This window comes from Martes martes, assembly GCF_963455335.1.
Source record: "Martes martes genome assembly, chromosome: 5".
NCBI classification, from domain to species: domain Eukaryota; kingdom Metazoa; phylum Chordata; class Mammalia; order Carnivora; family Mustelidae; genus Martes; species Martes martes.
Genome location: NC_137892.1, coordinates 16,965,161 through 16,990,788, shown reverse-complemented (window position 1 = coordinate 16,990,788; position 25,628 = coordinate 16,965,161). Strand labels below are relative to the sequence as shown.

General features: G+C 38.2%; 1 protein-coding gene across 1 annotated transcript; it reads right to left on the bottom strand.

The window, feature by feature from the left end:
- Positions 1-492: 492 nt before the first annotated feature.
- LOC308342857 (olfactory receptor 2H1-like) lies at positions 493-1,419 on the bottom strand (the record flags this gene model as incomplete). Its single annotated transcript, XM_080803513.1, has 1 exon — positions 493-1,419. One exon carries the CDS (start codon positions 1,417-1,419, stop codon positions 493-495), a length of 927 nt encoding a protein of 308 aa, XP_080659639.1.
- Between the last annotated feature and the right edge of the window lie 24,209 nt (positions 1,420-25,628).

Below are 25,628 nucleotides of genomic sequence, written 5' to 3'. Positions count from 1 at the left end.
CCCAACTTTTGTAGCAACATGGACAGGACTGGAAGAGATTATGCTGAATGAAAGAAGTCAGACAGAGAGAGTCAAGTATCATATGGTTTCACTTATTGGTGGAGCATAACAAATAATATCGAGGACAAGGGTAGACGGAGAGGAGAAGGGAGTTGAGGGAAATTGGAAGGGGAGGTGAACCATGAGAGACTATGGACTCTGAAAAACAACCTGAGGGTTTTGAAGGGGCGGGGGGTGGGAGGTTGGGGGAACCAGGTGGTGGGTATTGGGGAGGGCACAGATTGCATGGAGCACTGGGTGTGGTGAAAAAACAATGAATACTGTTATGCTGAAAATAAATAAAAAAAATAAAATTTATATTCTACATGTAAAAAATAAAATAAGTTTACATTTAAAAAAATGATGATTCAAAGATTCTCTCTTATGGACAATGTGTGAATGTCATGATTTTCAACTTTCTTTCTGGTTCAAAGATCAATTTCTACTATTTTCTTATGGTGATCCTCTTCTCAGCAGTTGTAAGAGCGCATCCTTTACATCTTTGTTCCTTAGGGAATAGATGAGAGGGTTTAACAGTGGTGTGACCACAGTGTAGAAGAAAGTAAAGAATTTGCTGTATTTTGAAGCAAAGTGGTTCTTAGGGTATGTATACACTGGTGCCACTGTTCCATAAAACATGAAGACCACAATGATGTGGGAGGAGCAGGTGGCAATGGCTTTCTGCCTTCCATCTTTGGATTGGATTTTACCTAGAGCTTTAGCTATGTAACCATAAGAAGTCAGGATCAATCCCAGTGGCACGATGGTGAAAAGAACAGCGGATATTGTCATCTGCCACTCACTGGCAAATGTGTCTCCACACGTCAAGCGTATGAGGGCTGGAACCTCACACAGAAAGTCATCTAGGTGGTGGTGGGTGCAGAAGGGAAGCTGAAGTGTGACAGGAATTTGGGTAACAGATTCTATCAGGCCAGACAGCCAGGCTACGAGCACCAGCTTCCAACAGAACTGATGATGCATGATGATTGTATAGTGCAGGGGCTGGCAGATAGCAATATAGCGGTCAAAGGCCATCACCACCAACATGACACATTCTGTGGCACCAAGACAGAGCAACATACAGAGTTGGATGACACAGCCTGTGTAGGTGATGATCTTTCCTGGCCCCCACAAGTTGGACAACATATGGGGTACAGTAGTTGTTGTAAAGCAGAGATCCAAGAAGGAAAGATTGCTAAGAAAGAAATACATGGGGGTGTATAGATGAGGGTCCACACAAGAAAGCAAGATAATGGTTGAGTTGGAGAGGATGATCATGGTGTACAAGATGATCACAATCCAGAAAAGAACCATTTCTAGATGAGGCCATTCAGAGAAACCAAGAAGAATGAAGCCCATTGGGAAACTCCTGTTGGTCATCATTGGTGCTTTGGCATTGGAATTTGAATATAATTTTAACAAAATTTCATTAGTTGATTTTTGAAAGCCATTCTGTCATTTTTTTTTTTTTTTTAGAGAAAACAAGCATTATTAGTTTTCCAGGGGATCTTAGGACAGGAGACATATGTATGTTTTCTCTTATGCTAGAAAAGCAACATACAACTTCTCTTCTATAAGGCTGTTCTTTGTACACAAAAGAGGTATAAATAAGATATTACCCTGGAGATTTATCTCTAAATCTGAAATCACAACATTCTCCATAGACACTCTGACACAATGGCTTTAGATTATGCGCATGTTTCTTCTAGATTGTCTTTTCAGCTATACATGTAGTAGCTCTCTAAAATATTTGGGATGACATGTTGAAAACAAAGTTTTATTTTTCAAATAGGTAGTGCAATTGTGTATTGTGAAGTTCTTTGTATTGTTCAGTGATATTTAGAGAAACACAGGAGATGGGGATTATCCCAGAAACAAGATCTTTCTGTTATCAGTGTAGACTCTAAACAATGAGACCTTAACCTTTATTCTCTGAGTGTCTGAAGAACCACCTTACCATAAGAGAGATATCAGTTTTTAAGGGAAGAAAATCTATGTTGAATGCATGGTATTAACTAAAGTTTTATCTTAAGCAATTCAAATTTCTTTAGGTAAATAAGTTAAAAATCTTCAGTCAATATTGTCATCTAAGAAATGACTGTAATAATTCTCACATCAGTAGATTAGGGTACAAATTATAGAAATGACAGTATATTACTGCCTTCTGCTTTTTTTTTGGTAAAGATTTTTATTTATTTATTTGACAGACAGAGATCACAAGTAGTCAGAGAGACAGGCAGAGAGAGGAGGAAGCAGGCTCCCTGCTGAGCAGAAAGCCTGATGCGGGGCTCGATCCCAGGACCCTAGGATCATGACCGGAGCTGAAGGCAGAGGCTTTAACCCACTGAGCCAGCCAGGCGCCCCTACAGCCTTCTACTTTAAGGCACAAAATGCTAAACTTGTTTAAAGTAGTGAAAAGAAAGCATTACATATGCTATATAATTTTTGCCTCACAAGTCATTATTTTTCTATTCAGTCATCAATCAGACTAAATACATTTCAATCAGAAACAGTAGTTGTAAAAGAGAAATAAATTATATTAACAAATTATGAAATATATGATTATTTTAAATATTTACTTCATGTGCAAAAGGCAAAGAGAGTACAGAGGTGTTAGCTATGAAATACTAAGGTAGGATATTGATTTTGGGGACACTGTCCTGGATATTAATTTTCTGTCTCCCATAGTTCAGAGGATACAAAAATGTGAGATGCACAGAATACAAAAAAATATATATATATGCTGTGAAATGAAGGAAATTGAGTTATTAGATTGTGAAAATTAAATTTTGCAAGTAGCTAAACAATGCAGAAATATGGAGAACATTACAGGGTCCTGCTTTTATTCAGAAGCAACCTCATAGGTATATATTCAGTGCCATGCAGGCACTGTGCTATGATATGGAATATAATTTGAGCAATAGAAATTGAATCTATGTTTATATAATACTCCAAAGCCTGTGGGCTTATGTCGAAGACATAAGCAAGTAAGTCATGAGGATTTAATTATTTCAATGATAAATTCTAAAAAAATAATAGTGTGTTGCAGTTGAGGATAACAATGGAGGATGTAAGAAGCAGAGGGGGATTATTTTACATGAGGGAAAAAGAAAAACAAGAAGTCTGATGCCTGAGGAAATATGCAAGTTCCAAGAAGTTCAGCTGCCTGGGAAACACAGAGCTGTCTGTATGGGATGTGCCTAGATATGTCAGCTAAATTCAGCTTTTCTATTCTATCATCATGAATTGAACTGATCTAATATTTTTTTCAGTGTAGGACATTCTGATTTAACCACACAATGTCCATTCTGTTCTATTAGTGTTTTTTTCTATAGTTTTCTTAGTGTTAAGAATTATTTTCGTGGACTTACCTTCACCTGGCTCAGAATGCAATACTATATTAAACTGTGACATTTGGAGAAGAAAGTTCATATTGTTCATCTGGCTTTTCTTTTGAAACTACATCATGGATTCAGTTTTTCATTATGAAAAAACCAAATTCATGTCAATGATATTATGTGCTTTTCTGTTATATTTAATTTGAATTATTTAAAAATATCATTTTCATTTCACAATTTATTCTGAACACTACAGATAATTTAACACATATGGAACAAAAGAAGAATATTGAATATGATATTTACAGGGTGCCTGGCTGGCTCAAGGGGTTGAGCCTCTGCCTTCAGCTCAGGTCATGATCTCAGGGACCTGGGATTTAGCCCTGGATCGGGGTCTCTGCTCAGCGGGGAGCCTGCTTCCCCCTCTCTCTCTGCCTGTCTCTCTGCCTACTTGTGATCTCTGTCTGTCAAATAAATAAATAAAATATTTTAAAAAATACATTTATGAATATGATATTTGCTATGAAAATTTCATCTATTCTTTACAATATATATTTCAATAAATAATGCACTCACATAAATATATAAAATATATAAGATATATAATAAAATTATGCTATGTATAGTTTTATATTTCCCTAAATCTTATAGTTGTATACATATTCTCATTTTTTAATAGTTAAAAATATAATTCTTATGAACATTATTTAAATATCCCTATTATTTTACCATACTAAAATAATTCCCATAATAATTTTGTTATTTTAAATACATTATTCCTTGAAATTTTTACTAACCTAAAACAATGCTGATTGTAAAATAATCCCCAGATTCTATATGATGAATTATTTTTACTAAGAAAATGCTATTTATTTCAGAATTATATATTGTAGCTACCTATGAAAGAGCTACCCTTACATGTCAGTCAGCATTTCTGGCCTTATAACTTTCATCACAACATCATACATTTTTCTGGTCTATAATTCAGCAAGAAAAAAATGTGGGGATCTAATCTCAATTTAATTTGCATTTGTATTACTATTTATTTCTTTCTGTAATTGTTTCCTAGTAAAAATGTTTGTGCCATTTTTCAAACTTGGAATGTTTATATTTTTCTGCTAAATATGTAAGAGATTTATACATTACTGATCTTTAGCTTTTGATATGTCATATAACCAGATAAACTCTCTAATTAAAAATATTTTAGTATGGTTTATGATGTTTTTTCTTCTAAAGTTTCTTGTTTTTTCTTTTTGAAATTCTAATTTACATTCTGTGGAACTTTTTTCATTGTCTTTGTTCATATAAACCTTTATGTATACATTTGTCTACCTATTTTAGTTTTTCATTTTCTATATCTAACCTTCAATTGGTTTCATTTTGTAAATATAAAAACAGTAAAAATTATTACTAATATGTTATTAAATTTTCAAAGAATGTTATAGAAATATTATCTCCTCACTGAATCACAAAGATGATTTTGCTACCTATACTTTCTATAAACTTTGATGGCAGCAGAGTAATTGAGGATTCAGTTTTGAGTAAGAAGCACACATTTCATTTTCATGATTTTGGCCCAAAGTTACCCAAATGTTGATCAGAACACATATATTTCTCTCTTGTTCTCACTTCTTTCTATATTTCCTCTGTCTCTCCTGTTTTTATCAGATTACAGCATTAGACATTTTCACTGTTGTCCCTAGTAGATTTAATTAATAAATATGTTTATTTTAGATATAAATAGGTTTTAGCTTCCTTCAGACTATTCTCTGTTTCATATTAACACAAAAATTCTGAAGATGTGAAATCATTTAACTCTAAGGTTTGTTGTAACAATATTTAACAAATTAATCCAATACCTAACTTTTTATACCTTTTTAAATAAGGGTTTTAAAAATACACTGCTGTGATATGAAAAATGTGTTAGTGTGCAGCAAAATTTCTGCAACAAACAGTCAAAAACTAGAATTAAGTTTGTATTATGTGATTTTATCATAACTATTATAATGAATTTACAACACAGGATCTTTGAGGCTATATAGAACACACTAAGAATCTGTGCAGTTTCAAATACAGCTTGTTCAACTAAGTTACAGAGATCTGAGCTTAAGTTTCCTCTTTCTTCATTTTCTAACCATTCCACCTCAAAATGTAAGTAGCTTACCTGTGTAGGAAAACAGGCGAGTGGTTGAATGGGAAAAATATAAGCCTGCCCAGGAGCCATCTACATACCTTCCATTCACTGAGTTTTTCTCAGACTTCCCCACTCCAAGTAACTCTCCAGTTAAGTATATAACATTGTGGAGTTATTAGGAGATGTCAAGAAAAGGTGTGACCAATTTTATTTCAATTGAAGGGTAGAGTAAAAGGAATATATATGGAATGGGGTTTCTTGGAGGTCCCTGGAGAATCTATTCTTATAGGTAATTAGCTTCTAGTCCAAAATGTTGCAAAAACCTAAAGAATGATGACAAAAATACTTCTTTACTTCCAACGAATGAACTGATCTGCCACTTTAACTGTTTTCAGTCACTTGATTATATATGTTGAAAATTTAAGAAGTCATTAGTTTACTTATTGACTTCACAAATGTTTTGTGTCTGTTCTGTGCCCATCCATGTGCTAGTTGCTGGAGACATAGAGATGAAAGAAAATCAGAAAGAATAAAAACAATATACTTCCTCAGTCTTAAATTGTTTGTGCATGTTATTAGCTAAAAATAGTCTATGGAGATTGAAAAACACAAATAAAAATTTACATAAGAGAAAATAATTTATAAGAATGAACTTTTGGGGGCACCTGGGTGGCTCAGTGGGTTAAACCTCTGCCTTCAGCTTAGGTAGTGATCTCAGGGTCCTGGGATTGAGCCCCTCATTGGGCTCTCTGCTCAGCAGGGAGGCTGCTCCCCGCCCCCACCCTTGCCTGCCTCTCTGCCTACTTGTGATCTCTATCTGTCAAATAAATAAATAAAATCTTAAAAAAAAAACCCATGAACTTTTGGTGTTTAAGGATAAGACGGAAGAACCAAATTTTATTTTAGACAAGCATAGCATAAGTACATATGGGACTGTTTAATAGGTTATTAATTGTTCTAGGAAATGTGTAACGTGTACAAAAGACCTGAAGGTCTTTAAATATACCAATTCCTGAATAAAATACATTGATATTTAAAATAAAAACATATTAAAATTAAAAAAAATATTTCAATTTAGACAACATCATATATCAAAAGTAAAAACAGGAGAATATGTTCTGTATAGCAAGAAGGAATAGTGATTGCAGGAGTAGTATTAGCATGATGGCTGTGTAATAGATTTCTTTAAATTTTCCCCATCAATAATAAAATTTTGGCATCCATCCACAGGCAAAATTGCCTTTGAGGAAGCACTATATCTTAAATGATCTGGGAAGTTTTACCCACCAGTGGGTCAGGTAATATGCAGACAGACCTCAAGCCCAACTATGGATCCTATAATGGCTAGTTAACTGTATGAGGTTTTCTCCACTAGAGTCTGGGAATTCCTGGAAAACACTGACTTGGGCAGTCACCCATGGAAAAATCAGTTTTTGTGGAAGTCCAGGCTTCCAGAGGAGAAATTGCAACTCTCTGTTGAAGCAAACAAAAAGATCTGGACACTTTGGAGTTGGTAAGAGGAATAGTTTGAGTTTACCTATATCATAAATCCCCCAAGTCAACATACCTTTAGACCATAAAGATCTTCCACAGCCTGTCATTTATTTGAGGTGTAAGTGGACAGTATGTGTGACTAAGAATCCAGTCTTCCTAGGTATGTGGTACACTAACAAAAGAACTCATTTCTCTTTCATCCTATTCAGAGTGGGCCTATGACTCTGAGGGTCTCTATGACTCCCAGACAGAAAGAGTCTAGAAGAGCAAGACACAAGAATCTCAGAGGGAGATTCTGGGGAAGACAACAGAGTAGGAGGACCCAATGCTGACCTTGTCCCATGAATACAACTAGATAACACCCATATCAGTATAAATAACTCAGAAAACTACCCAAAGACTGACAGAACAGATTCTCCACAGCTAAATGTAGAGAAGAGGACAGAAAATATGGAGATGAAAAAGCTCAAAGACCCCAGTGGATGGTCCATTGGAGGGAGGAATGACATAAGCATGAAAAAGGGAGATGAATAGACTCCTGCACCAGATACCCCAGGCACAGAGGAACTGGACTTGGGAAGTCAAATCTCCATAGAATTCGGCTTTGAAAACCAGAGGGGCCCAATTTTGGAAGTTCTTGCAGTCAGCATGGCTTACCAACAGGAACTTTCTTTCTTTCTTTCTTTTTTAGTTTTCAGTTAAATTCAAGTTAGTTAACATACAATGTAGTATTAGTTTCAGGAGTACAATATAGTGATACAACAGTTAGATACAATACTCAGTCCTTATCACAGTTAAGTGTGCTCTTTAAGGATGTTGTGATCTTTGCAAAATCAATTGACTTAAAAGATGAATATAGCTAGGACCACAGCCTTCTGCAACTGGCAGTGGGGTCTGAACACTCTCAACCCATGCCTGAGAGAGCCCAGCGTGATCTCTGATTGGGATCAATGGGGGCAGCCTTCTGCATCCTGCATGACCACAGGGTCTGAGTGCACCCAGCATGGGCCTGGACTCCAGACAGCAGTCCCAGCAAAAGCAGTCAATAGAAGTGGGCTCCTTGGACAAATATCACTCATGGTTGTAGTGGCACAGAAATGTAGAGACAAGCGGGGGCCTCGAGTGACTACTGGGGCCGTGGCTGGGGGTGTGCACCACCTGTGGGAGGTTGTGCTGTTCAACAGAGTTTGTAGAGGGGAGACAATGTGTTCTGGACCACCCGGAGGGGAAAAGTCTGAAGCTTCTCTCTGAGGAAGAGATCTGGGTGCAGACAGATTCTTTCTTTGCTCTGACCCTCTGAAAAGCCTCTAAAAGCTGCCAAAGAATAAAAAAAAAAAACCCCAGAGAACAAAGCATGAAAAACCGGTTTCCACAGAGCACAGACCCTTAATAACCTGCAGGGTGACTCAACCCAAGCAAGACTGATGGGAGAACATTGCAGCAGGCCCCTCCCAGAAGACAAGGCAAAAGGTCAAGAAGACAACCACCACAGGGTCCCCATAAAACTGTAAAACCCCAATATCAGGGAAAAACAATATAATAAACTTCTAGGTGCACCTTGCCTGGATCATGGTTGATATATTCAGCCATACATCTCCTCAACCACCTCTCACCAAGATGACTAGGAAAAGGAACAACCAGTAGAGAAAAAATTCGGAGACTGTGCTCTCCCCCACAGAACTACTGGATATGGACATACATAGTATGTCAGAAAGGGAATTTAGGATAACGATTATCCAGGCAATGGCTTGATTGGAGAAAACCATTAGTGACAACATAGAATCTCTAAGGGCAGAAGTGAGAGCTGATCTGGCAGAAGTTAAAAATGATATCAGTGAGATCCAATGTAATCTAAATACTCTAACAGCCAGGGTAACTGAAGTAGAAGATAGAATTAATGATCTAGAGGACAAACTGATTGAGAAGAAGGATCAGAAGGAGGCCTGGAACAAACACCTTAGAAGCCATGAAAACAGAATTAGGGAAATAAATGATGCCATGAAACATTCCAATGTCAGAATTATTGGGATCACTGAGGGGGTGGAGAAAGAGAGAAGACTAAAAGATATAGCTCAACAAATTCTGGATGAAAATCTCTCCAATCTGGGGGAATGGAACAAATGTTTGTGAGCAATGAGAATGAAGACACATTTGTCCAAAACCTATGGGATACAGCAAAGGCAGTCATAAGGGGGAAATACATAGTCATCCAAGCCTCCCTCACAAAAATGGAAAAATCCAGAATACATCACCTCTCTTTACACCTTAAGAAACTGGAAAATCAACAACAAAATAAGCCAACCCCATGCACAAGAAGGGAAATGATCAAGATTAGAGCAGAGATCAATGAGATAGAAACTAGAGATACAGTAGAATGCATCAATGAAAATAGAAGCTGGTTTTTTGAAAGAATCAAAAGCTCTATAAACCATTGGCCAAACTAACCCAAGAAAAGGGAGATGACCCAAATTAATAAAATCATGAATGAAAGGGTGACATCACGACTAACACCAAGGAAATAGAAACAATCAGCAGAAATTATTATCAACAGCTTTGTGTCAATAAGTTAAGCAACCTAGAAGAAATGGATGCATTCCTGGAAACCTATAAACTCCCAACACTAAAACAGGAAGAAATTGACAACCTGAATAGACCAATATCTAGGAAAGAGATTGAAGCAGTGATCAAAATCCTCCTAAGGAACAAGAGCCCAGGACCTGAAGGATTCCCTGGGGAAGTCTACCAAATATTCAAAGAAGAAATAATACCTATCCTCCTGAAGCTTTTTCAAAAAATAGAAACAGAAGAGAAACTTCCACACTCTTTTTATGAAACCAGCATTACCCTGATCCCCAAACCAGGCAAACACCCTGTCAAAAAGGGGAATTTCAGAACAGTATCCTTGATGATGCCAAGATTCTCAACAAGATCCTAGCTAATAGATTCCAACAATACATTAAAAAATTATCCACCATGACCAGGTGGGATTTGTCCATGGGATGCAAAGGTGGCTCAACAATCAATGTGATAGAACCAATCAATAAGAGAAGAGAGAAGAAACACATGGTCCTCTCAGTTGATGCAGAAAAAATATTTGACAATTACAGTAACCATTCCTGATTAAAATGATTCAAAGTATAGGGATGGAGGGAACATCCCTCAACTTCATAAAAGCTACCTATGAAAAACCCACAGTGAATATCATTTTCAATGGGGAAAAGCTGATATCCTTCCCTTTGAGATCAGAAACATGACAAGGATGGCCACTCTTGCCACTGTTGTTCAACATAGTAGTAGGAGTCCTAGCAACAGCAATAAGACAACAAAGAGAAATAAAAGGTATTCAGACTGGCAAAGAAGAAGTCAAACTCTCTCTCTTCACAGATGACATGATACTTTACATGGAAAACCCAAAAGACTCCACCCTCAAACTACTAGAACTTGTACAGCAATTCAAACAATGTACAGAAATCAGTGGTTTTCTTATACACTAAAAATGAAAATATAGAAAGGGAAGTAAGAGAATTGATTCCATTTACTATAGCACCAAAAACCATAAGATACCTTGGAATAAGGCTAACCAAAGAAGTAAAGGATTTTTACTCGAGGAACTACAGAACACTCATGAAACAAATTGAAGAAGACACAAAAAGATGGAAAAGCATTCTATGCTCATGGATCAGAAGAATAAACATTGTTAAAATGCCTGTACTGCCTAGAGCAATCTATAATTTCAATGCCATCCCCATCAAAATTCCACGAGCATTTATTGGCATGCTGGAACAAACAATCCTAAAATTTGTATGGAACCAGAAGAGACCTGAACTGCTAAGGAAATGTTGAAAAGGAGAAACAAAACTGGGGGCATCACTTTTCCTGATTTCAAGCTTTATTATAAAGCTGTGATCACCAAGACAGCATGGTACTGGAACAAAAACGGTCACATAGACCAGTGCAACAGAGTAGAGAGCCCAGATATGGACCTGCAACTCTATGGTCAAATAATCTTCGACAAAGCAGGAAAAAATATCCAGTGGAAAAAAGACAGTCTTGTCAATAAATGGTGCTGGGAAAATTGGACAGCTATGTGTAGAAGAATGAAACTGGACCATTCTCTTATACCATACACAAAGATCAACTCAAAATGGATAAAAGACCTCAATATGGGGCAGGAATCTATCAAAATCCTAGAGGAGAACATAGGCAGTAACCTCTTTGACATCGGCCACAGCAACTTGTTTCAAGATGTGTCTCCAAAGGCAAAGGAAACAAAAGCAAAAATGAACTTTTGGGATTCCATCAAGATCCAAAGCTTCTGCACAGTAAAGGAAATAGTCAACAAAACAAAGAGGCAACCCACGGAATGGGAGAAGATATTCACAAATGACACTACAGAAAAAGAGCTGATATCTAAGATCTATAAAGAACTCCTCAAACTCAAATCTCACAAAACAGATAATCATGTCAAAGAAAGGGCAGAAGACATGAACAGACACTTCTCCAAAGAAGACATACAAATGGCTAACAGGCACATGAAAAAATGTTCATCAACATTAGCCATCAGGTAGATTCAAATCAAAACCACATTGAGATACCACCTTATACCAGTTAGAATGGCCAAAATGAACAAGATAGTAAACAACAAGTGTTGGAGAGGATGTGGAGAAAGGCGAACCCTTTTACACTCTTGATTGGAATGCATGTGGGTGCAGCCGCTTTGGAAAATAGTGTGGAGATTCCTTAAGAAATTAAAAATATAGCTACCCTAGGACCCCGCAATTGCACTACTGGATATTTGCCCCAAAGATACAGATATAGTGAAAAGAAGGGCCATATGCACCCCAATGTTCATACCAGGAATGGCTATAGTCACCAAACTGTGGAAAGAGCCAAGATGCCCTTCCACAGATGAATGGATAAAGAAGATATGGTCCATATATACAATGGAGTATTATACCTCCATCAGAAAGGATGAATACACAAATTTTGTATCAACATGGACAGGACTGGAGGTGACTTTGCTGAGTGAGATAAGTCAAGCAGAGAGAGTCAATTATCATATGGTTTCACTTACTTGTGGATCATAAGGAATAACATGGAGGACACTGGGAGAAGGAAAGGAGAAGGGAGTTGTGGGAAATCGGAGGAGGACATGAACAAAGAGAGACTGTGGGCTCTGAGAAACAAACTGAGGATTTTGGAGGGGAGGGGGTAGGAAGATGGGTGAGCCTGGTGGTGGGTATTAAGGAGGGCACATACTGCATGGAACACTCAGTGTGGTGCATAAACAATGAATCGTGGGACACTGAAAAAATAAAATATAATTTAAAAATGATGAATGTTAAAATGTTTGTACTCAACTTGTACAAGATGTTGCCAATAACAGAAATGAAGACGATGGGGATGGTACCATGACTACTATTGTCTTGGCATAATCTGCTATGAAGGAAGTCTTTGAGAAGATTAGCAAAATGTTACTCCTGTGGAAATCAAGAGAAGTTGTGATGTTAGCTGTTGATACTATAATTGCTGAGCTTAAGATGCAGTCTAAACCTGTGACAACCCCTGAAGAAATTGCTTAGGTTGCAATTTCTGCAAATGGAGGCAAAGAAATTAGCAGCATTATTTCTTTTCTTTTTTTTTTAAATTAAATTTTTTATTTATTTTCAGCGTAACAGTATTCATTGTTTTTTCACCACACCCAGTGCTCCATGCAATCTGTGCCCTCCCTAATACCCACCACCTAGTTCCCACAACCTCCCACCCCCCGCCCCTTCAAAACCCTCAGGTTGTTTTTCAGAGTCCATAGTCTCTCATGGTTCAGCTCCCTTCCAATTTCCCTCAACTCCCTTCTCCTCTCCATCTACCCTTGTCCTCTATATTATTTGTTATGCTCCACCAATAAGTGAAACCATATGATACTTGACTTTCTCTGTTTGACTTATTTCACTCAGCATAATCTCTTCCAGTCCTGTCCATGTTGCTACAAAAGTTGGGTATTCGTCCTTTCTGATGGAGGCATAATACTCCATAGTGTATATGGACCACATCTCCCTTATCCATTCATCCGTTGAAGGGCATCTTGGTTCTTTCCACAGTTTGGCGACCATGGCCATTGCTGCTATAAACATTGGGGTACAGATGGCCCTTCTTTTCACTACATCTGTATCTTTGGGGTAAATACCCAGCAGTACAATTGCAGGGTCATAGGGAAGCTCAATTTTTAATTTCCTGAGGAATCTCCACACTGTTCTCCAAAGTGGCTGCACCAGTTTGCATTCCCACCAACAGTGGAAGAGGGTTCCCCTTTCTCCACATCCTCTCCAACACACGTTGTTTCCTGTCTTGCTAATTTTGGCCATTCTAACTGGTGTAAGGTGGTATCTCAATGTGGTTTTGATTTGAATCTTCCTGACGGCTAGTGATGATGAACCTTTTTTCATGTGTCTGGTAGCCATTTGTATGTCTTCATTGGAGAAGTGTCTGTTCATATCTTCTGCCCATTTTTTAATATGATTATCTGTTTTGTGTGTGTTGAGTTTGAGGAGTTCTTTAGAGATCCTGGATATCAACCTTTTGTCTGTACTCTCATTTGCAAATATCTTCTCCCATTCCGTGGGTTGCCTTTTTGTTTTGTTGACTGTTTCTTTTGCTGTGCAGAAGCTTTTGATCTTGATGAAGTCCCAAAAGTTCATCTTTGCCTTTGTTTCCTTAGCCTTTGGAGACATATCTTGAAAGAAGTTGCTGTGGCTGATATCAAAGACGTTACTGCCTATGTTCTCCTCGAGGATTCTGATGGATTCCTGTCTCACGTTGAGGTCTTTTATCCATTTTGAGTTTATCTTTGTGTACGGTGTAAGAGAATGGTCAAGTTTCATTCTTCTACATATAGCTGTCCAGTTTTCCCAGCACCATTTATTGAAGAGACTGTCTTTTTTCCACTGGATATTTTTTCCTGTTTTGTCAAAGATTATTTGACCATAGAGTTGAGGGTCCATACCTGGGCTCTCTACTCTGTTCCACTGGTCCATGTGTCTGTTTTTATGCCAGCACCATGCTGTCTTGGTGATCACAGCTTTGTAGGAAAGCTTGAAATCAGGTAACGTGATGCCACCAGTTTTATTTTTGTTTTTCAACATTTCCTTAGCAATTCGGGGTCTCCTCTGATTCCACACAAATTTTAGTATTATTTGCTCCAGCTCTTTGAAAAATACTGGTGGAATTTTGATCGGAATGGCATTAAAAATATAGATTGCTCTGGGCAGTACAGACATTTTAACGATGTTTATTCTTCCGATCCAAGAGCATGGAATGGTCTTCCATCTTTTTGTGTCTTCTTCAATTTCTTTCATGAGTGTTCTGTAGTTCCTTGAGTACAGATCTTTAACCTCTTTGGTTAGGTTTATTCCGAGGTATCTTATGGTTCTTGTTGCTATAGTAAATGGAATCGATTCTCTAATTTGCCTTTCTGTATTTTCATTGTTAGTGTATAAGAAAGCCACTGATTTCTGGACATTGACTTTGTATCCTGCCACATTACTGAATTGCTGTATGAGTTCTAGTAGTTTGGGGGTGGAGACTTTCGGGTTTTCCATATAAAGAATCATGTCATCTGCGAAGAGAGAGAGTTTGACTTCTTCCTTGCCAATTTGGATACCTTTTATTTCTCTTTGTTGTCTGATTGCTGTTGCTAGGACTTCTAATACTATGTTGAACAAGAGTGGTGAGAGTGGGCATCTTTGTCGTGTTCCTGATCTCAACATAAAGGCTGTGAGCTTTTTCCCATTGAGGATGATATTTGCTGTGGATTTTTCATAGATAGATTTGATGAAGTTCAGGAATGTTCCCTCTATCCCTATACTTTGAAGCGTTTTAATCAGGAACGGATGCTGTATTTTGTCAAAAGCTTTTTCTGCATCAATTGAGAGGATCATGTGGTTCTTCTCTCTTCTCTTATTGATTTGTTCTATCACATTGATTGATTTGCGGATGTTGAACCATCCTTGTAACCCAGGGATGAATCCCACCTGGTCATGGTGGATAATCTTTTTAATGTGCTGTTGGATCCTGTTTGCTAGGATCTTGTTGAGAATCTTATCATCCATATTCATCAGTGATATTGGTCTGAAATTCTCCTTTAAGGTAGGGTCTTTGCCTGGTTTGGGGATCAGGGTAATGCTGTCTTCATAAAAAGAGTCCGGAAGTTTTCCTTCTGCTTCCATTTTTTGAAACAGCTTCAGGAGAATAGGTATTATTTCTTCTTTGAAATTTTGATAGAATTCCCAAGGGAATCCATCGGGTCCTGGGCTCTTGTTTTTTGGGAGGTTTTTGATCACTGCTTCAATCTCATTACTAGATATCGGTCTATTCAGGTTGTCAATTTCTTCCTGGTTCAATTTTGGGAGTTTATAGTTTTCCAGGAATGCATCCATTTCATCTCGGTTGTTTAGCTTATTGGCATATAACTGTTGATAATAACTTCTGATGATTGTTTCTACTTCCTTGGTGTTAGTTGTGATCTCTCCCTTTTCATTCATAATTTTATTAATTTGGGCTTTCTCTCTTTTCTTTTGGATTAGTGCGGCCAATGGTTTATCGATCTTATTGATTCTTTCAAAAAACCAGCTTCTAGTTTTGTTGATACGTTCTACTGTATCTCTGGTTTCTACCTCATTGATCTCTGCTCTAATCTAGATTATTTCCCTTCTTACGTGTGGAGTTGGTTTGATTTGTTGTTGATTCTCTAGTTCTGTCTCTTTAGAGACAGCTGGTGTATTCTGGATTTTTCAATTTTTTTGAGGGAGGCTTGGATGGCTATGAATTTCCCCCTTAGGACCGCCTTTGCTGGATCCCATAGGTCTTGGAGTGAAGTGTCTTCGTTCTCATTGGTTTCCATAAATTGTTTAAGTTCTTCTTTGATCTCCTGGTTGATCCAAGCATTCTTAAGCAAGGTGGTCTTTAGCTTCCAGTTGTTTGAGTTCCTTCTGAACTTTTCCTTGTGATTGAGCTCCACTTTCAAAGCATTGTGATCTGAGAATATGCAGGGAATAATCTCAGTCTTTTGGTATCGGTTGAGCCCTGATTTGTGACCCAGTATGTGGTCTATTCTGGAGAAGGTTCCATGTGCACCTGAGAAGAATGAGTATTCTGTTGTTTTAGGGTGGAATGTTCTGTATATATCTATGAGGTCCATCTGGTCCAATGTGTCATTCAATGCTCTTATTTCTTTATTGATTTTCTGCTTCGATGATCTGTCTATTTCTGAGAGAGGCGTGTTAAGATCTCCTACTATTAATGTATTCATATCAATAGGACTCTTTATCTTGATAAATAGTTTTCTTATGTAATTGGCTGCTCCCATATTGGGGGCATAGATATTTACAACTGTTAGATCATCTTGGTGGATAGTCCCTTTAAGAATGATGTAGTGTCCTTCTGTATCTCTGACTACCGTCTTTAGTTGAAAATCTAATTTATCTGATATGAGAATAGCTACCCCAGCCTTCTTTTGAGGCCCATTGGCATGAAAGATGCTTCTCCATCCCTTCACTTTCAGTCTGGCTGTATCTTTAGGTTCAAAATGGGTCTCTTGTAGACAACATATGGATGGGTCCTGTCGTTTTATCCAATCTGCAACCCTGTGTCGTTTTATGGGCGCATTTAGGCCATTCACATTGAAAGTGATTATTGAGAGATACGTTTTTATTGACATTGTGTTATCTTTGAAGTCTTTCTTTCTATCGATTTTCACTATATTTCTGTTCAATGCTCTTCTTAGGATTTTTCCTGTTTTATAGAACCCCCCTTAATATTTCCTGCAGTGTCGGCTTGGTGGTTGCATAGTCTTTCAAGCCTTGCCGGTCTTGGAAACTCTTTATCTCTCCATCCATTTTGAATGTCAGTCTTGCTGGATAAAGTATTCTTGGCTGCATGTTCTTCTCATTTAGTGCCCTGAATATATCTTGCCAGCGCTTTCTGGCTTGCCAGGTCTCTGTGGACAAGTCTGACGTTATTCTGATGGGCTTTCCTCTGTACATAAGGATCTTCTCTGTCCTAGTGGCTTTCAAGAGATTTTATCTACAATTATGATTCCTCAATTTTACTATGAGGTGCCTGGATTTTTTTTTGAATTTATAATCTTGGGGGGAGACCTTTCTGCCTCTAGTACATGAACACTTGTTCCATTCGCAAGATTGGGAAAATTTTCATGAAGAACTTGTTCCACTATATCTTCTAGACTTCCTTCTTTCTCCTCCCCTTCAGCGATTCCAATAATTCTGATGTTGGAACGTTTCATGGCATCATTTATTTCCCTGATTCTGTTTTCGTGGCTTCTAAGCTGTTTGTTCCAGGCTTCCTCCTGATCCTTTCTCTCTACCTGTTTGTCCTCCAGATCACTAATTCTATCTTCTGTCTCAGTTACCCTAGCTTTTAGAGAATTTGGATTAGATTGGAACTCATTGAGAGCGTTGTGAACCTCATCCCTGGTGGCCTTCAGCTCTCCCCTAACATTATGAACGTCATCCCTGGTCGCTTTCAATTCTGCCCTAATCAATTCCGTTTGGTCATCCATGGCTTTCTCCAACCTAGCTATTGCCTGGATAATTGTTAGCCTGAATTCTCTTTCTGACATATTGTCTATGTTGATAGCCATTAGCTCTGTTGCAGAAGGCCCATCCTCTGTATTTTTCTTCTGTTGGGGATTCCTCCTCCTAGTCATTTTGGTGAGAGATGACTGGACAGATGTAGCTGGATTTATCGACTGTGGTGCAGTCAAGGTGCACCCTGGAATGCTTTTGAGCACTCAGGATTCCCCACCCTAACCAGAGAAAAAAGAAAAGAAAAAGAAACGAGAGAGAGAGAGAGACAGGAAAAAAAGGGAAGATAAAAGAGAAGGTTCAGCCCAAATGTGCCCCAGGGTAATATTTATGTCATATACAAATAAAAACAGACAAACAAAAAGACTGATAAAAGTATATGATGAGAGAATATATATATATATATATAGGCAAAAAAAGGAGGAGCCTCGTCAAGAAGAACCCCAAGTATAAGATTTATATACTATCAGGACAAACATAAATACACAGAGACACTGGCAGAAGAAAAAGATGGGAGCATGGTTATAGATTCTCAGTGTGGGTGAGGAAGGATATTTTGATTCTTCCTGGGTGTATCTTGATATCTTTGTTAAAGGACTCAACTTTCCTAAGAAAAAGGGGGATTAAAAATTGGTTCACCTATAGGGGTAGCATTGATTGGAGAAAGGAGGTTACCTTGAAGTTTAACTCTATATGAATATTAGAAAATAAAAATAAAAAAGGAATAAACTGGACTAAACTAAACTAAAATTCTTTAAAAAATTAAAAAAATAGAAAAGCAAAAGTAAAACACATGTTTATATATCAAAAAATTCAGGTTAGCAGTTTATTATGGAATTTGATGTACTGGACATCTCATTGTGATGGTAAATAGGTTAAAAATTTTCTATATAAAAAAGAAGAACCAGAATAGTGGGAATGAGTTAAAAATAAAAGTTTTATCTATGAAGTAGTGGTGGTTGTTCTCTTGTGGTCTTTTTTTTTTTTTTTTTTTTTCGTTCCTGATTTGTTTTCTGGGGCAAGGGGCTGCCACGTGGGTTTTCAGGCAATGATGTTCCCTGAGTTAAGTGCTCCAGCCCCCCTCAAGGGGGTGGGCTCTGCAGAAAACAGTTTTTTCAGGCTTTTGTTCTCTGGAGGTTTTTATGTTTGTTCACTTCTTTTCTCTTGCCTAGACATCTTTTGATGGCTTTTGGAGGTTTGGAGGAAAACAAACTGCACCCCAACCTCCCTCTCAGAGAGAAGCCTCAGTCTGCTCCCCTGCAGGTGCTGCAGCCACTGGGCCGCTAGCAGAGCAGGTTCTGAGTCACGGTCCCTGGGGAGGCAGGATCTCCTGCTTGTATGCAAAACCAAGGCAGCTGTGGCTGTCTGGGCAGCTCCAGACCGCCAGACAGGTTCCAAACAGTGATCGCACACTGAGATTTTCCCGCTGGCCGGGGCTAAGATTGCCGGGCTTGCGCGCACCTCTCCCAGGGGAGGGTTTGGGGCGCGGCGCCTCCAGCTCTATCGGCTCTATGGGCTCTCTCGCCGCGTGGGTCCGAGAACACCAGGCTGGGCATTCGTGCACCTCTCTCAGGGGAGGTTGAGACATGTGCGCATCTCCAGCAAGGTGCGCGTTCTGCTGTCTGGTGTGGCTCCCAGCCCCTCACGGGAGCCAGACTCCACCCGTTCTCGGGCGCGCTGGCGGCTCAGGGACAAAGACCAGGTTTCTCCGCCGCACTCTCTCTGGCTCAGCGCCAGGGGAGGCTGTCCTGGGTCTGGGGACTTAAGCCCCTGTCCCTAGCCGCCCTGATTCCCACAATTTCCCCCTGCGAACCTTTGCTCTTTTGAGTGCTTTCAACCAGACTCCAAGTTAATGCTGGTCCCCAGATGCAGGGCACTCTCATATTGGGGTATTATTTTCCAATCAGTCGCCTCTGGTGGCTCCCTCCCCCTTTTGTTTATCTTCCGATATCAGTCCGACGTTCCCACTCCACTTTACCTGCCCACTGGCGTCTTCTGCCCCCCGTAGAGATCCAGAGGTGTATAATTCTGATCTCAGGCTGATTTCATGGGTGATTGGAGTTCTTTGGTAGGTAATCAGCTCACTTTAGGGTACAGGTTGAAAAGGCGCCTCCTCCTACTTCCCCGCCATCTTGTCTCCCCCAGCAGCATTATTTCTGATGCAATGAAAAAGGTTGGAATAAAGAGTGTCATCACATTAAAGGATGAAAAAATACTAAATGAATTAGAAATTATTGAAGGTACGAAGTTTGATGGAGGTTACATTTCTCCATACTTTATTAGAACATTAAAGGGTCAGAAATGTGAATTCCAGGATGCCTATGTTCTGTTGAGTGATAAGAATGTTTCTAGTGTCCAGTCCATTGTACCTGCTCTTAAATTGCCAGTGTTCACTAAAAACCCTTGGTCATAATTGTTGAAGATGTTGATGGAGAAACTCTGAGTACACTTGTTTTGAATAATCTTAAATTTGGTCTTCAGGTTGTAGGAGTTAAAGCTCCAGGTTTTCGTGACAATAGACAGGTGTTGGCAAGGATGCAAAGAAAGGGGCACCCTCTTATACTGTTGGTGGGAATGCAAGCTGGTATCGTCACTCTGGAAAACAGTATGGAGGTTCTTATATAGTTAAAAATAGAGTAAGTTCACTACTATGTATTTACCACAAACATACAGATATAGTGAAACAAAGGGACACCTGCACCATAATGGTCATAACAGCAATGTCCACATAACCAAACTGTGGAAAGAGCTGAGATATCCATTGACTGATGAATGGATATACAAGATGTGGAATATATATACACACACACACACACACACACACACACACACACACACACACATAATGGAATATTACTTAGCCATCAGAAAGGATGAATACTTACATTTAAATTGATGTGGATGTAACTGGAGGGTATTATGCTGAGGGAAATAAGCCAATCAGAGAAAGGCAATTATATGGTTTAACTCATAAGTTGGATATAAAAAACAGCACAAAGTATAGGGGAAATGATGGAAAACAGAATGGGAAATCATCAGAAAGGGAGAAAAATCATGAGAGACTTTTAACTATATGAAACAAACTGAGGGTTGCTGGAGGGGAGGTGGGAGGAATGGGGTAATTGAGTGATGGTTATTAAGAACAACACATGATGTGATGTGTACTGGGTGGTTATATGAAACTGATAAATTATCGAACACTACATCTGAAATTAAGTATGTGCTATATGTTGACTAATTGAATTTAAGTAAAAAAAAAAAAAAGAAGACAAACACATGGCCAACAGGCAGATGAAAAAAATTCTCAATTTAACTCATCATCAGGGAAATACAAGCCAAAACCACAATGAGATACCACTTCACAACAGCAGAATGGCTAAAATTAACGTCAGGAAATAGTAGATGTGGGCAAGGCAACTCTCTTACACTGATGGTGGAAAGGCAAGCTGGTACATCCACTCTGGAAAACAGTATAGATATTCCTCAAAAAGTTTAAAATAGAGCTACACTAGGACCTGACAATTACACCACTAAGTATTTACCCAAAGGGTACAAATGTTGTCATTTTAAGGGGCACATGTCCTCCAATGTTTGTAGCAGTAATGTCCCCAATACCCAAAGTATGGAAAGAGGCAAGATGTCCATTGACAGATGAATGGATAAGAAAGATTTGGTTCCAGTTCTTATCACGGATGTAATGGCAAAGTAATACATTGTCACTCTGGTTTTAAACATTAAAAAAAAAAAAGAAAGATTTAGTATATATACACACTGAAATATTATTTATCCATCAAAATGATGAAATCTTTCCATTTGTAACAACATGGATGGAACTGGAAGGTATTTTGTTAAGCAAAATAAGTCAATCAGAGAAAGGCAATTATCTTATGGTTTCACTAATATGTGGAATCTAAGGAACGAATAAATTAGATCATAAGGGAAGGGAGGGAAAAATAAATAAGATAAAATCAGAGAGGGAGAAGAAACACAAGAGACTCTTAATTATAGGAAACAAAGTGAAGATTCCTGGAGGGGAGGTTGGGAGGGTTAATGGGTGACTGGGTGATGTAATGAACATGGGGTGTTATATGCAATTGATGAATAACTGAGCTCTATATCTGAAATTAATGATATGCTATATGTTAATTTAATTGAATTTAAATAAAATAAGATAAAAGAGTTTGAAGTCTTGCTCTTTGTAACAACATAGATAAAGCAGAGAGTATAATGCGTAGTGATGTAAGTCAGTCAGAGAAAGACAAATACCATGTGATTTCACTCATATGTGGTATTTAAGAAGAAACAAATGAGCGAAGAAATAAAAACAGAGAGAGAGTGAGGCAAGCCAAGAAGGATCCTTAACTGTAGAGAATAAACAATGATTACCGGAGGGGCATTAAGTATAGATTATTAAGGATGGGGTTTATGAGGTGTACTTGTGTTTAACACTGGGTGACTGTGGAATTGCTGAACCAACTGTATTGTAGTGCTAAAACTAATATAACATTGTATGTTAACTATAATGCAATTAAAGTGAAATGAAATAACAAAATAAAATAAATAACATAATAAAAATAAAATAAAATAGGTTGCTTGAGTTGGGGGACCCGTGAGGAAATAAAGAGGCTTTCTACAGTGATTGAAATGTTCTGTATCTCCTTTTAGAATGGTACTTCTTTTTTTTTAATTTATTTTCAGCGTAACAATATTGATTGTTTTTTCACCACACCCAGTGCTCCATGCAATCTGTGCCCTCCCCAATACCCACCACCTGGTTCCCCCATCCTCCCACCCCCTGCCCCTTCAAAACCCTCAGGTTGTTTTTCAGAGTCCATAGTCTCTCATGGTTCAGCTCCTCTTCCAATTTCCCTCAATTCCCTTCTCCTCTCCATCTACCCTTGTCCTCGATATTATTTGTTTTGCTACACAAATAAGTGAAACCATATGATACTTGACTCTCTCTGTTTGACTTCTTTCACTCAGCATAATCTCTTCCAGTCCTGTCCATGTTGCTACAAAAGTTGGGTATTCGTCCTTTCTGATGGAGGCATAATACTCCATAGTGTATATGGACCACTTCTATCAAGACTCTTTGAACTTAACAATTTTGATCTGAATATGTTATTGTATGTTAAAAAAGTACGTGAAAGCATGTGTAGTTTTAAAATTTGCATTGATACAGAAGCATCCCTCAGATGTAATTAATGAATTAGAAATGTTATTAATACTACTATTGCAAAATGAAGTTTTAAAATGCATACCACTTAGTGTAAGTGGTGATGGTTCAATCAAATTTGTTCTGAGTTTAAAACTAAAAAAAAAAAAAATCAGAGCTATAAAGGGAAACAAGTGGTAATTTCTTGGTAAAGGATGGACAAGCTGAGAATGAGTATGGTTATTTTGCACAATTTAAGTCAGTAAGTTTGGTTGATCTATGGGATTTTAGAAAGTAGAAGAATCATAAAAACCTTAAACTTTCTTTGCTTGCATATTTTAATAGATAAGCAAACTATTGAAGTACAAAGAAGTAAATTTTTGAGGTCTATATAGAGACCAGAAAAAAAAATTTTTGCACTATTTTAAAAACCATTTAGACATCCAAATGGCAATATCATGACAGTTGGAAGTATGAATCACATTTAGGGATGATATCAGGACTACACATATTGGTATTTGGGATTAAGCAACCACAGATTCTAGATAAAACAATCTGAGTGGGTGACATATAATAAAACATAACAGATCAATTTTATGTCCCAAAGATTTTTTCATTAAAGGGAGCAAACATGATGGTACAGAGAGAGGAAAGAGTGTTGCTGAATGAAGTTTTTTTTTTTTTTCAGACCATGATGGGATTCAGTTCACAACTGTAGGGTTGGGGCTCAGAAGAATGGGCAACTTTTTTCTAAAATCTATGAAAGAAAATACATAGGCACAGGTGAAAATACTTACATAGGGTTTATCTATTTGAAGTTTTCTTCCCATTGAATTTTACCTTTTTTTCAGAGAAATAAATGTCTATACTGCCCAGAGCAATCTATACTTTTAATGCCATTCCAATCAAAATTCCACCAGTATTTTTCAAAGAGCTGGAGCAAATAATACTAAAATTTGTATGGAATCAGAAGAGACCCCGAATTGCTAAGGAAATGTTGAAAAACAAAAATAAAACTGGCGGCATCACGTTACCTGATTTCAAGCTTTACTACAAAGCTGTGATCACCAAGACAGCATGGTGCTGGCATAAAAACAGACACATAGACCAGTGGAATAGAGTAGAGAGCCCATATATGGACCCTCAACTCTATGGTCAAATAATCTTTGACAAAACAGGAAAAAATATCCAGTGGAAAAAAGACAGTCTCTTCAATAAATGGTGCTGGGAAAACTGGACAGCTATATGTAGAAGAATGAAACTTGACCATTCTCTTACACCGTACACAAAGATAAACTCAAAATGGATAAAAGACCTCAACGTGAGACAGGAATCCTTCAGAATCCTAGAGGAGATTGTAGGCAGTAACCTCTTTGATATGAGCCACAGCAACTTCTTTTAAGATATGTCTCCAAAGGCGAAGGAAACAAAAGCGAAAATGAACTTTTGGGACTTCATCAAGATAAAAAGCTTCTGCACAGCAAAAGAAACAGTCAACAAAACAAAGAGGCAACCCACGGAATGGGAGAAGATATTTGCAAATGAGAGTACAGACAAAAGGTTGATATCCAGGATCTATAAAAAACTCCTTAAACTCAACACACACAAAACAGACAATCATATTAAAAAATGGGCAGAAGGTATGAACAGACACTTCTCCAATGAAGACATACAAATGGCTACCAGACACATGAAAAAATGTTCATCATCACTAGCCATCAGGGAGATTCAAATCAAAACCACATTGAGATACCACCTTACACCAGTTAGAATGGCCAAAATTAGCAAGACAGGAAACAACGTGTGTTGGAGAGGATGTGGAGAAAGGGGAACCCTCTTACACTGTTGGTGGGAATGCAAACTGGTGCAGCCACTTTGGAGAACAGTGTGGAGATTCCTCAGGAAATTAAAAATTGAGCTTCCCTATGACCCTGCAATTGCACTGCTGGGTATTTACCCCAAAGATACAGATGGAGTGAAAAGAAGGGCCATCTGTACCCCAATGTTTATAGCAGCAATGGCCACGGTCGCCAAACTGTGGAAAGAACCAAGATACCCTTCAACGGATGAATGGATAAGGAAGATGTGGTCCATATACACTATGGAGTATTATGCCTCCATCAGAAAGGACGAATACCCAACTTTTGTAGCAACATGGACAGGACTGGAAGAGATTATGCTGAGTGAAATAAGTCAAACAGAGAGAGTCAAGTATCATATGGTTTCACTTATTTGTGGAGCAAAACAAATAATATAGAGGACAAGGGTAGATGGAGAGGAGAAGGGAGTTGAGGGAAATTGGAAGAGGAGCTGAACCATGAGAGACTATGGACTCTGAAAAACAACCTGAGGGTTTTGAAGGGGCGGGGGGTGGGAGGTTGGGGGAACCAGGTGGTGGGTATTAGGGAGGGCACAGATTGCATGGAGCACTGGGTGTGGTGAAAAAACAATGAATACTGTTACGCTGAAAATAAATAAAAAATTTAATTTAAAAAAAAGAATTAAGGCCAACAACTTTGAGTAAAGATGGGGAAATGTTTTTGAAAGCTTAAGAAGAAAGAATTCAGTATGAAACAGTCAATAAAGTCGTAGAAAAGGGAATGTACCTGTAAATGTAGAATGATTCCTGGGCAGCATGGAAGGCCCATGAAATACTAAAGGGAATGAGTAAAAAGGGAAACAGTAACCTGGTTGTATGTTTTTTCCAGCAACATTACGATGCATAAGTGCTAGATTAGACTGTGAGGTGTTGCATTTAATAAGACTATGTGGTTCAGTGAAGGAAATATTTTAATGCAAGACAGGTGGAGGGAGCTGCAAGCTTATAAAAAGTAATAATGGTAAAAGGATATAAGTTGGATCAGGAGAGA